The 14063-nt window shown below is 41.3% G+C and overlaps 1 protein-coding gene across 3 annotated transcripts; it reads right to left on the bottom strand.

Annotated features, from left to right (window-relative positions):
• Positions 1–1807: 1807 nt before the first annotated feature.
• LOC111848762 (hyaluronidase-2-like) lies at positions 1808–13341 on the bottom strand. 3 transcript variants are annotated; one of them, XM_023820996.2, is made up of 4 exons: positions 12735–13341; positions 7874–8871; positions 6992–7081; positions 1808–6306 (listed from the first exon to the last, which is right to left on the bottom strand). In XM_023820996.2, exons 2-4 carry the CDS (start codon positions 8813–8815, stop codon positions 5941–5943), a joined length of 1398 nt encoding a protein of 465 aa, XP_023676764.1. In that variant the 5' UTR covers positions 8816–8871; positions 12735–13341; the 3' UTR covers positions 1808–5940. The 3 variants fall into 3 exon arrangements, with proteins under 3 accessions (XP_023676764.1, XP_023676765.1, XP_023676763.1); XM_023820997.2 differs by lacking the exon at positions 12735–13341 and adding an exon at positions 9131–9706; XM_023820995.2 differs by lacking the exon at positions 12735–13341 and adding an exon at positions 9152–9705.
• Positions 13342–14063: the final 722 nt, after the last annotated feature.

Below are 14063 nucleotides of genomic sequence, written 5' to 3' on the forward strand. Positions count from 1 at the left end.
TGCTTAAAAAATGATTGAGCCCCAATATTTTCACATGTTTTACTGCGTATGTGCAAAACTGAGTCAATAGTGCTGTATTCTTATTTTAAAATGTTTAGGTGTTTTTTTTAATCTTATTCATATTGAATGCTTTGTTTAACCTGTGTACATTTCATTACAGTGTGCGCACATTATAATCTAAACCACATTCTGTGTCTCTGTAGAAATGTTATCCCAAATGGGGAAGTAAAAACAGATGAGTTGTGATTTAATTAGACTCTTGAATGTACGTTTTAGATGGAAGCTAGATCTGTGAATATGTGGTTTTGAAGAATATTTACGTTTTCAAATTACTGAGCCTGCCATAAAATATTCAAGAAGTTTCCAATTTTAATGCATGTGTAGTAAGTATTGTCTGCATTTTAAAAATGAAATGTTTTCCCAGTCTGCCATGCATAGGTCAGATAATTTTTTTCGTCTCCTGTTAAACTTACTTCTAACAGTTGTAATAGACGCTCAACAGATTGGTTAGGGTCCAGATGTTGTGCAAAATACACATTGTACATCATTGTCACACAAAATGGCAAAGGTTCAGACAAAAAACCTTTTCTAGAATTTTTCAGGAAGAAGGACATCTTTGAAATGGTTTGGTAATTATTTCAACCTTAGGATCTAGGTTCTGGTAATGGGAAGAGGTTGGTACTGTTGTCAAAAATATTCGTCTGGGACAGGGCCATGCAGAGACTTTCCATGGGGCAGATACTTGACTGAGGGGCGGATCACACTCAGTAGATTTTACCCATGTTTCTGAGTTCCCCTCACAAACCGAAACAAAATTGTGGTTTGCTAAATCGGTGATCATCAGTGAATGAAAAAAGGCACTCAGGTTTCGTTTAGAGTGTAACAAACCTACGGTAACTGACACACTCACTTTGATCTGTTTCCGGAACAGAAAATCCAAGCTAACAAATCAAGATGACTTCCTAAACCCACTTTCTGGAATAACCCCTTAAACAGACGAAGAGCACGATACCATTTGTCCGTAACCACATAGCTCATGGCGAAATACCATTTAATAGTGGTACAGCTCTTAGGATTAAAAGAGTAGGTAGGATTTTTAGTGTTCTCACACACAGAACAAAACTAAGTTAGCATGCTGAACAATATAAATGCTGTGAGGGTATAATTATCACATTCCGTTATAGCAGTGCCGACCACTCATGCTCAGATGGTGTGTAGAAGAGCACGGCTTAAGAAAGATTAGCCCTGCTCAGACGGCGTATATACATGACTACTTTAGTGGACAACACCCTCCTGGGTTTCATCTTACACAGAACAGAGTTTGCACGGCTTGCAGGCTGGGAAATTTACTTTTGGACCCCTGCAAAAGGCAAAACTTTCACAGTAGACTGTTATTTTCAAGACTGCTTCACCCCGCCAGCATCATGCCAGTCTGTGTCTAATTAATGATAACCAGCTGTCTTTAATCAGAACCAAGAGCACTTACCATAAGAGGCAGCTAGTCTGAAAACAAAGGAGAGAGAATTCTGGGTAGCTAAATGTTGGCAATCCACTAGTATTTAGGTTAAGGATCTTTTTAGTCATTTTATTTTCTTTAAGCTGTATTGTGTTCTTTGAAAGCCTCATTTTGTGGAACCCTACTATACTGTCCTCTGCTGTTGTATGTTCCTTTGGTTTTATAGATTACAGGGTATTTTAAAGAAAAAAAGACACCTAACCTGGAGCAAAGGAAAATTAATTTTTTGGTGTCCTTTGATGCTTCAGCAAGTCTTCAGACTTGGATAGAAAAAGCTACAAAGACATCTGATCATATTTTAAGCACTTAAGGAAAAAATATTTATTTATCCTATGAAAAACAAACTATACAGAGAAAACATCAGTGAAACGTGAAATATTTATAGCAAACAGATGTAAAGTAAAACAAAATCAATGTAATACAACACCGCATGAGATAACTCTGACAACAGTTCATATTAAAAAAAAAAATTAAAACATACACCATCTTCTAAATCCACTGCATTTTAATAGTTCATTCCAGCCTTCATTTGCAAAGTGCAGAAATCTGTGTGAGGACAATGATAAAGCCTGATGAGCAGGAATCTTCACTCATATGTAACTATACAATTAATTATGATAAATTAGGAAGAGTCACAATGAAATAGCTACAAATTATCCAATAAATGCTAGGTAAGTGTGCCAAGAACATAACACAAAATAAATTAATTAATTTGGAGAAAGACTGAGTATCAGTGCTTAGAGTTTGCAGCTAAAATTTTCCTGGGAGGTTAAATTTCTCTATAGGTGCAATGATTGAGATCAAAGTGATACAGTTTAAAAAATGCAATGTTAAGCCCTACAATGAACAAGAAACCAATAACTATCACAAAATACGGTTATGGAAAAGTTCTTTTAAAAATACAAAGCCCACGCTTGTTTTAAGGGAAAGTGAAACAGAAACAAGATCACACTGTTCCTCAACAGGCCGGTTTGTGGATTCACTCACTAAACCAGAGCAAAGATGCTTTCTTGTTAAAACACAAGGACACATCCTCCACACTTTATCGGTTGTATGCTTGTTAGGCTACAAAGAAAGAAACATTAACAAAAAAATCATAATACAATGGCAGCAAATTGTCCACAAAAGGTAGAGCGTACACCTACAATGACTGTAGACAGTACAATGACTGTAGACTGTAGTACACTGCAGGAAACAACTGCACAGGTGGAAACATAAAAAGCAAGACTTGCAGTATTCCAGTTTCTTCCAGAAAAATATCAAGCACTAGAAATACACATATATATAAATCTGTATCTTCAACAATATAAATTATAAAATAGTTGAAACCTGTTTTCCCTGCCATTCCAGTGTAGCCCCAAGCCCCTGAATATGCACACAGCTGTGGCCTAGGCACCTTAACTGCTGTCTGCAGGGGGGAATAGGAGACATGATGCACACAGTCTGTGGGGTTTACAAAAGCCTGAGGCTTGAAAAACAGTAGAAGGCCAAATGGTGGCATTTTAGGAGCTGGAAATGGACCCATTAGAAGTCCCATCCCCTCCAAGGAAGAATGACCTGGACCGGAAGACTTGAGAAACTAATCCTGAACTTTTCAGCAGAACCCAGGAAACAGCAGAATATGGAGTTTTTATAACAAAGCTTTTGTGGTTTATTCTTGTGTTTTAAAGACATACTATTTCCACTAAAAGAAAAAGTTTTAAAACAAGATGGATGCTGCGGCTCTACTAATGATTGTTTACTTGAATTCATATTCAAGGCTGGTTTGTTACCTTTTGAGTTTGGACATGTTAAGTTGACACATGTCATATTACTACATGCCGTTTTTAAAATTTCAGGTTTGATACAAAAAGATAACTCTCTTTCAATCAACATGAATTCAAGTGAATCTGATCAGTCCCAAGTAAAATCAGCTATTCTTCTGAAAATAATAATAATAATGTTCAAATGATCTTCCTGTCAATATAAGCATGTCTGTCAACGTGTGCTAGCTTACCCATTTCAAAAGTGTTCCTATAGTCACCACATATTTGTAGCAACCATCCAATAGATCCATGTATTTTTTACTTGACTACTAGCACACATCAAATGGGTAACCAATACCTCAGGTCGGGTCAGGGAGCATGTACTGGGAAAGCGCACCCACCACATGACGAAACACCTCAGTTGGCGACCCCCCAGGCCAACACGCGGTCCAATCCGACCTTTCGGAAATGGCCATCTATCTGCCGCAGTCAGGTGTTACGTGGGTGTTCCCTTGGCCTGGTCCAGCCACTCAGGTCCTCAGCAATGAGCTGGATGACCCTCAGGGAATCTCGCCACATGGCGTATTGCCGTAACTGACGCTCCCTCACAATGCAGGTAATGTGCCTCATTCGGGACTCCCTGAGCAACTGCTCGTTCGACACAAAGTCAAACCAGCGGTACCCAAGAATTCTCCAAAGAGACACAACACCAAGAGTCCAGTCTATGTATCAGGTCAATGGATCCATCCATGTCTTGCAGCCATACAGCAAATGAATTAACCAGGTGAGCTGAAATTTAAGGAATACATGGAATGGCCGAGGTGCCACAGAGGAGAGGTTTGGAGACTGAAGCTGTGCTCTTCTGGCCAACAAGACATCTTACTTTTTGGAGAACAGAAGAAATCCTTCTTCTTCTTGTGTTATGTAATTTGCAGATGTTCCGATGTTAAATTATATTTTTTGTTTTTAGTAAATATACACTTAGTGCCCAGGTGTATTACTTCAAACATTCCCTTTGACTGCCTAAGACTTTTACACAGTGCAGTATATACAGTTAAGAGGGCAAGGTCAAGCCATTCATCCAGCTGGTTAAGGGCCTTGATCAAAGGCCCAATGGAGCTGTGACTATTCTGCCAAGGCTGGGGTGTGAACCAGTGACCTTCTGATCACAGGCCACACACTGCCCCCTGCCCTTCACGATTACCGCAAAGTGTCCATGGTTGTTCAATACAGAGATGATAACCAGCCAAAAGGAACTGACAAAAGATTAATGGTATTCTTACTGATGAATAATATGGATCAGATGTGGGATATAAAACAGCTACTAAATGATTACATCTTGGATCACTATAAAAGTAATTAAGAAGTGGAGGAAATGCACAGTAGACTGCAAAGATCAAGCCATCCCTCCAAAGCTGATGGCAGTGCAGGGTAGGGAGAATGCTATCGGCTAGGCTGAGGGGCTTACAGCAGAAGCTGCAGTGATAGATAGGTATCGAAGTAACTGGCCATACACCACAAATCACAGCAATTTCACATTCTCCACAAGACTAAGCTGTGGGGTAGGATGAAGATGAGTCCACATAAGCGTTAAGAGAGACTCTGATGACTTTGTGCATGAAATTAACTTTGGTCTCATCAGACTGTTAGGCAACTTAATTCCAAAAGTTGTTTGACTAACACCAATATAGCTCCTCAAACAGAGAACATGGCAGCATTATGCTGTGGAACTGCTTTTCTTTATGAGACAGGACCTCAAAAACACACTCACAAAACAACAATTTCCCTCTGCAAGGAAGCTGAATTTCACTTTTCAACACAACCTGAATCACACAGCAAACTCGGCCTTAAAAGGAAGATAAAAGGTCTGTAAAGGGTCCAGCTAGGACTCTGATCTCAAGCCTACAGAACATTAGAAGAGATGCCCTTACAATTTGATTGTGCGCTTTTGCAAAAAACAGGGATATAATTGCAAAATTCAGTCTAAATTGAAAGAGCCTTATCCAAGCACAAACACTGATATATTCAAATGGCTCATCGGCAAAATATGAATGAGTGTACAAGCTTAAATAACTAAGGCCCCATTTACACTTGCTTTTAAAATGCATCTTGGGCAATCAGATGGCACAGAGACGGCACTAAATACAAGCGTAAACGACCACTAAGACGCATTGTGACCCAACCACGCAAACCATTTGCCAAGGAGGTGTGGGATGCATTTGAACACTCTTCTTTTGTAGTGTAAACATTAATGCGTCCTAAAGTACCCCTGACAAGGACGTAACTGTGTGCAGGGCAATAACTAAATCTGAACATTTTGTGCATGACAGGCACAAGTATAAATGGCGATGCGTCTCAGCTGTCGATTTATGATCCAACTGCCCGAGATGTGTTTTAGAACAAAGTGTGAATAGGGCCTAAGTGTTGTATTAGCTAAGTTAAAGGCCTTAAAGGTAAAAATGTTCTGTGATTCGTCTATTTTAGCTAATACAAACATAAAAAGGCTGATTTCGGTGTGCACACTTTTGACTGCTACTGTAAACTTGAGAATCCACATACAAGTGGAAAAACAGGGCAAGAGAGATCTCTGTAAACAATTACCATCTATCTTGCAAGTCCTTCATAGCTGTTAGTTTAACAGCCATAAAAACCATCTGTCAAGATGGGGAAACTCCGAGGTCATAAAAGCAGAAACAGAGGCAACAGCATGGCCAGCAAACATGGGCAGAGTACGGGTGCAGTGCCTGGGAGGGTGCAGGATGCATCAGTGTAGCCACTGTAACACTGGCAGCGGAATTTTGCACGGTACAGGTCCTCCTCCTCAGGACTGAGATGGCCCTCCACTTTCAGGCTGCCATCCCTCTGCAGGATGGTGTGGTTACGGGGATCGAGGTGCAGGTAGACGTCGGTGTTAGGATGCCGCCGCAGACAGCGGCCACGCGAGCCGCAGAGCACCCTGCTACAGTGCTCTGCCGCAGTGGTGACGTTGAGCAGGTACCTTGCCAGAGATTCTTGCAGGTACCTGTTCAGACTGGTGCAGCTCTCCTGCAGAAGAGTGCACACGCGCGTGCGCACACACACACACACACACACACACACACACACACACACAAACACGTAATACAGCATGATGCAAGTTTCTATCCAATGTATACATTCGGTTGCAGTGATCATAAACTACACAGAGGACATCAATGTAACCTATATGGCCAAATGTATGTGGACATCCCTATTACTTACAGGGATTGGCTAACACCCATTGCAGACACAGCAGTATAATTAAGCACGTGACCATGCAGTCTCCAGCAGAATGGCTGGTTGCACAGAAGATTTTAGTGACTTTCAATTTGGCAACATGGTAGAATGCCAAATATCTACCTTGGTCAATTGCAGATGAAGAGGAACTACAGTGGCAAAGTAGCAGAAAAGAAACATGATCACCTAGCATCAATACCACAATGGAAGAAAATCCAATAGCAATATTCCAGCATCTAAGCCTTCCCAAAATAGTAGAGGCTATTACAGCAACAAAGAGAGGACTAACGCTATTACCTTCGTTTCTGTAATGAGATGTTGGGCAAACATTAGGCCATATTGTGTATGTGCAATACTGACATGTTACGTCCCCATTTTGGTCTAAAATCTGAGAAGTATTGTTCATTTTTAAAGGTTTCCAAAATGAGTTGTGATGAGAAAGACATCAGCATATACAAACTGGGATGAAACTTACCTTGGTACTGGCGTAAGTAGCCTCTCCCCAGAAGATGATACCTGCAGCTCCGAGGGCCACACTCTCTCCAATAGTGGAAACCAGATCAGTCTGCAAAAATAATGCAAGCACAACATCCGTCTGCAAAACTTTCAAAATAAACACACAAAGGGTCAGAACAAGTATCAGAAGCAGAGCTACAGCCTTGACTCCTAGTGTAATAAGCTGACAGTTTGAATTTATCGTTTTTCCATGGTAGGGAGTCTGAGTGGATGAATGACCTTTCCTCTCTTCCTACTCCACCTTATGTGAAACCATTAAGGGGCTCCAAATACGCTGCTACAACCCAGCATCCAGGGGCATTCTGAACAAAGCCAAAGTTAAACAATGGTAATGATGTGCACCAACAGGGGGTGGCGGCGACAGGAACAGGAAAGGCCTGCTGACAGCGATAAAGATATTACTTTTTAAATTTTGCTTTCTCATTCCATGAGTGTTACACACACACAGACACACACAGCTTTCCCTACATGCAGCACTTCAGTAAATCATTTCTGATCAACACCCCTGAGTTCATTCATCAAGACAATATGTCCAGACACCTTCCAGATACAGGTCTTAACAAATGGTCGATCTTTACTAGAGGGGAAAAAAAGGTAATTTCATTAGTAAAAAGTCATTTTAATTGATTTCTTCATTCTGCAAAAGTTTAAACATCCCAGGATGTTATAGTGGGCTTAAATAATATGTAGATTTTACTGTATGTCTATAACACGGCATTATACTTAATAAACACTTGTGAAAATGTGCCACACAAAGTCATGATAAATGCAGCTATAAATGCATTTTTAGCTAACACAAAGCATTAAAACACAAAAATCACAGTGTGGCAGGAAGCCTCACCTCTGTCAGCAGATCCAACACATTTATGTAGGTAGGTCGTGTGTAGACGAAGACTGGGCGTGCCAGCCCATCTCCAGCTGAAGCCAGTCTCATGGCTTCTTTCACTCGGTTGCGGACAAACTGACGACCAAAAGAGGTCGAGCGCAAGACTTTTCCCATGTAAATGGAGGGGAATAGGGCTGTACTCTCTGTCCACAGCCATTCCAGGTGGTCATTTCGTGTCATCTCCACATCAGGACAGCGCCCTGTGTAGTTCTCCAGACTGTTCTTGTAGTCATGGTTGTAGCAGTCTGGGAAGAGGTAGAAGCCCCATAGCTGTTCAGGCCGCAAGGTTTTCGCCAGCCTCAGGGTCTCAAGCATAAACTTCCTGGCTGACGCCTCAAACTCTTGCTGGGCCATTTTGTTCACCTTGTCCATGGGCCACGTAGAATTCTTCTCAGCAACAAGACGACGGGACAGGTTCCGGTATATATCTTTAGTATCCCAGTTCCGAATCCAAAGAGGTCGCCACTCCTCCCAGTCGATGACCGCCAAGCCTCGGGCTGTAGGGTCACGGATGTACTTGTTTACCCCTTCTGGCATCTTCATCAGGTGCTGATTTAAACTGGCTAACTGGGGAAGTCCATCATTCACCCTCTTCACATCAGAACCTTCCTTTTCTAAGTAGGGGTATAACCCAAGCCTGTTTTTATAAAAAATAGTGAGGTTCTGCCTAACAAAACCCTCATTCGGTGATGCCACAATTTCAAACAGGTCCAACTTAAGCTGAACTTTATGGCGAGGGAAGCAGTCTTCTGTTGGGGCATTCCAGGCCAGAAGAACAGGCTTCTTGGAGAGCAGAGGCCATCTGGTGGGCTTCGGCTCCTGGGCCAGGCAGCTGAGCACCAGAGGTAACAAAAGCCACGGTCTCCACACAGGCACAGACAACCTACAGCAACACATTTCTTCTTTGGCGGAGTAGTTTTGTAGCAGTTATGCCTCTCTTCCTCGCAGGTTCACTATGAAAGAAAACCAAAGTGTTTTATAAGATTAAAGTTCAAATAAAGCAATAGAGCCGAAACGTTCAAATTTCCAATGACAATTAAAACGAGACGCTGCATTTTTTTACTTAGTGGTCTTTTCATAAGTAAAACGTCTGTATGCATTTCATTGTAAAATGTCTGCATACGCACGTTCACGTACAAATGCGAAATACTATGGTTTCGCAAGTTTTCGCAACATTTCTTATTAGCAGCCTCGTAGTAGTGAGACACCAACCTGCAACACAGTATACTTCACCTTGATCGTAAAAGTGTTGCGATCCTCTTTAAAGCCAGGGTAAATCACTAATCCAGGAAAAGTTTAAGAAGCATTCCCGAATGAAGGTAGCCCAGTTTCACAATCACCATTAGAATTCTCCAACCATTAATAAATAGCGCACACTTCATTCAGCTCTCTTCCGTTAACAGCAGTTTCACCCCATGTCCATGTGATTCTTTTTCCCCCCCCTAAAACTTTACCACGCGTTTCAACGCCATTTCACCACGTTTCGTTTCTTGCAGAAGGACCCCGACTCTGCTCTCCAGATTTTTCTCTCAAGCGGCAATTAAACATGTGGAAGCCAAATCCCGGCACGTTCCAAACCGCTGAAGGGAACCATTTCAAGAGGTGGCCGTCGCTATTTTTAGAGTCCCTTTATTTTGAAATAGAAAAAAAACACTAACCAACTGAAGTAATGTTGAGGAAAAAGTTTTGTTTTGTTTTACTTTTTTACCAGCGTCAACGAAAACCCCTTCTGAACGTGTCAATAGTTCAGTCCACAAATGTGTCGAAAGCTCGGCTACACATACATGGTATATATGAATTAAAGAACTCCGTTCTTATTTATAGCACACTACTTTAATGGCAAAGAAATCTGTAAAGTTCACGATTACTTACTATTATATTCCCAAATTACGAAAAGTCAAATAGATTTGCAGTGCAATATGATGAATGTTGTGCACATTATCCCAACTGCGCTTAGTATAAGTGGTGTTGCTTATTTATATATTTTTTCAATTGACAATGAAATGTAGTAGCTAATAGCCGTAACAGAGTGATATGGAAACTACATTGACGTCCTTTAGCTCCGAATAAATTGCATGTTTGCATTTCCTTAACGAGAATACTGTAATAAACCTAAAGTAGCGTCAGAGGCTATAAGGGAGATCACCACAGGACGTCAGCTCCAATCACAAAAATAGGTTTTATTAAATACAATTCAATGCAGCGACCCATCGGGTCGGGTCTGGGTTCACAAAGAGTTCGGCACGACTATCTCCCCGTAGCAAACCAGCCCTTCCAAGTGGGTATGGACACACGTTACCACACAGTGAATCTCACACCATGCACCATCCCAGTTAGAGCACAGCACACCAATAGCACTGCAATGCACAATAAATCGCACACTTCTGGCACAGACAGGAGATACGTGAGCAGTACCTCCTCTAATCCGCTAACGGGCTACGCCGCTTACTTAAAATACACGAACAAAACACACAAAACAGGGACAAGGTTAAAACATAGACCCTTCCCCGGGGTCGGAGCTTTCACCCTAGCTAATCTTTTGCAGAAACACTCAGAGAGGGAAGTCCAACGCCCATCCGGCACCATTAGGACTCCGCTTCTCGCATCTACCAAACACCCCTAGCCACAAAACGGCCATGCACTCATACCCCCCCGTACTAACTGTCGTCGCCCTACCACACCGGAACCTGACCCCACAGCCCGCTATCTAGCTTCACCGCCGGCAGCCCTAAACGGCCTGCGAGCGGCACCCAACTCCCCGAACCCCCGACTGCTATAGGTTTGCCAAAGTATTTCTGATTAAGCCTCCCCCTGCATTATCCATTCTGCATCTTTTAATACCGCACCCCTGACAGCCCAGGTGTAGCCACTTAATTAACCACTACCTTCCACACAAATCCCTCCCCGACCCACCCATCCACACACACACACACACACACACACACACACACAAATAAATAAATCACTTCATTACAATACTTTGAATTTAGTCGTTGTCTCATACATTTAATTGAACGTGCCTTTGTGAACACTGAAAGAAAAAATCTATTGAAAAAACATCTAATCAATAAAAAGCCTACAGTTGCTTTGAGGGGAAAGACGTGTTAATCCATAGACATGTTACCAATTTTAACACTTAATATTTTCCATACATACGGTTAAAACAAAGCAATGTGACAGGAGTTTTATAGATGAATTAATTATTCTGGTGAAGCCATGCATTGTCACTTTGCCATACAGTTTATATTATATCTCACCACAGAATCTAAGTTATCTGCAAAAAATGACGAGGAAGACAAGAAGCAGATGACAAGCAGGAAATGAGCAAATGCTTTTTGGCAAATTGTAGACCACAGTGGAAGGACTTCCTGTTTGGTAAATCTACTATGAACTATATTTTAATTGTTGTTCTTGCACAAGTATTAGTGACCCACCTGCCAATGCCATTGAGATGGAAAAGGAAATCAGGACAGAGTTCTCTGGTTTCTAGCCAGAGGTGATGTCACAGCATAAGAACAATGTCACAACTGGGTGAAGTCTTTGAAGGTCAAAACGATGTCCCAGCCTGCTTCTAATTCACTTTATGCCCCCTCAAGGCAACTCGATATATGCTGGTGCCGTGGGAGGGCATGACTGACTAAGATGGACTGAAGTCGTTATATTCGTTGAGGAAGGTGATATTACATTTATATAATTCCTTGGTAAGACCCCACCTAGAATATTGTGTGCAGGTTTGGTCACCATACCTTAAGAAGGACATTGCTGCCTTAGAAAAGGTGCAACGGAGGGCTACGAGAATGATTCCTGGTCTTAGAGGAATGTCTTATGAGGAGAGGTTAGCTGAGCTGAATCTGTTTAGCCTTGAGCAAAGGAGACTAAGAGGGGACATGATCCAGGTATATAAGATTCTAACGGGTCTGGATGCTGTTCAGCCAAATGGCTATTTCAATATTAGTTTAAATACTAGAACTCGTGGCCATAAATGGAAATTAGCGGGAGAACATTTTAAAACAAATTTGAGGAAGCACTTCTTTAGACAGCGTGTAGTTAGAGTATGGAATAGTCTTCCTGCTAGTGTAGCGGAAGCTGCATCTAACATCACTGGTTACACATTCTAGCAAGTTATCACAATGCTGTTTGTATTTGCATAAATTATTGCATCCACTCACAGAGGAATCTCAAAGACTGATAAAGCAAAAAGCCAAATGAAAATGGCTTTCGCATGTAAAGGCAGCACTAAATAGATAACAGTTTAAAAGAATCTCCAGTTAAATGGGGTCAAATAACCTTTCCTTAGGCCACAGCATGAAATTATTAGAAATAACTGATTCCTTATATGAACTGATTCCTTTTGGAATTATACATTGTATTTTTTACAAGGATGAGACACATTCATTATTCTACTTAGAATGAAGTAGGTATATATTGACTGATAAAAGCATGCAACTAACAAAATAGCCTTGAACTGAAAAGCAAGAACATTTGACTATCATAATAAAGTATCCATGAATTGCAATGCATGCTTTCTGCGAGTTCTAAGGCTCTTATCTGGGTAGTTACATGTAAAGGACATCTCTAGTATAAATTTTTTACTTACCTTGGTTTTTGTACTATGTTAGCATATGACAAATGTATTCAGATTTTTGTAACAACATTCTTTATTATTCTTACCTTCAGACACAATGACCAATCTCCAGAGTTATCAATAGGATTACTTCCCAAAAATATTTCTAAAACTAAAGTAGGATTTGAAAAAGTGCAATACAAACACATAAATATTAAATTGTAACGATACAGATAAATGAACAATACTTACAAAACAGTGACTGAATGAACACCCTTCTATATGTTGAGGTGTAGTATCAAGTTTCTTTGGCAGTTGTGGAGAAATCTGAGGAACCCTGAGAGTATGCATGAGATCCAGGCCGATTGCGGACCCAGCCTGTCTGGCACAGCCCATTGGCTCTTTCACAGGCAGTGGCTTGCCTTATTCAGATTGCCTGTTATGTCCGGCTAATGCCACCTATCTTTCCCTCCTACCCTTATGCACTCCCTTCCTCCGCTTCCTGCCTTTCGGGGAGGACAGGAAGCCAAACATAGGACCGCCTCCGGGTCTGGGAAGGCCAGCGCTGTGTTCCATGTGGCTCTCCAAAGAAGGATCAGCAAGGCTGCTGACCTTTCTCTAAGCTTGCTTGGTAGCTACAGCTACACTAGTCAGTGTGTAGGAAAAGGTCCCCCTGCCTACATGTGCTGTGTGCTGGTTGTTTCTGTCATTATGACACCCTTCTTATGTGTGAATTATATGTATATTTACAGTAAAAAGTATTCAAACTAGAATTCAGACCAGTAAATGTTTAATTATTACACATTTAAAGATCCAGTATTGAATACAACAGTGCTACTGATATCCCATACTGGGCATCTCAACTCACCCCCCATGCTACTGAAATCCCATATTGGGCATCTCTTAACTCACCCCCCATGCTACTGAAATCCCATATTGGGCATCTCTTAACTCACCCCCCATGCTACTGAAATCCCATATTGGGCATCTCTTAACTCCACCCCCCCCCATGTTTACTGTTACAGGCTCCAAGTTCACTGCACTCCTATTGTGCAGTGTTTCCCAATCCAGTTCTCTGGGACCCACAGACAGTCCACGTTTTTGTGGACAGTCTGGCAGGGAACTGGGAGGGAGCAAAGGATGGATTTTTCATACTTTATTAAAAATTAAAGAGAAAAAAAAAGAGTACTGGCCCTGCCCAGCATAATAAAATAATAATAATAATAATAATAATAATAATAATAATAATAATAATAAAGACGTAGATAGCCAAAGGAACTTTGTAAGAGAGATACGGCGTGCTAAGTCTCCAGTGACAAGCTGCATTTTTAACTGAACCACATAAACTCCAGCCTCCAGTGAAAGCACAGACTGTCTCACAATATTCAATGTAAAATATGACAAAATATGTTCTTTACCAATATAGTTTTCACAAAATTATAATTTCTCCATGCCTGGGGTAAACCAAGGCTGTAGTAATGGTAAAACCTACACCCTTCACAGCTTAGAACTTTCTACCCCCTGCTAACAAAGTGACACACATGATGACAATGGACCTCTATTTCGCATGAAGACACTGGG

This window comes from Paramormyrops kingsleyae, chromosome 6, assembly GCF_048594095.1.
Source record: "Paramormyrops kingsleyae isolate MSU_618 chromosome 6, PKINGS_0.4, whole genome shotgun sequence".
NCBI lineage: Eukaryota > Metazoa > Chordata > Actinopteri > Osteoglossiformes > Mormyridae > Paramormyrops > Paramormyrops kingsleyae.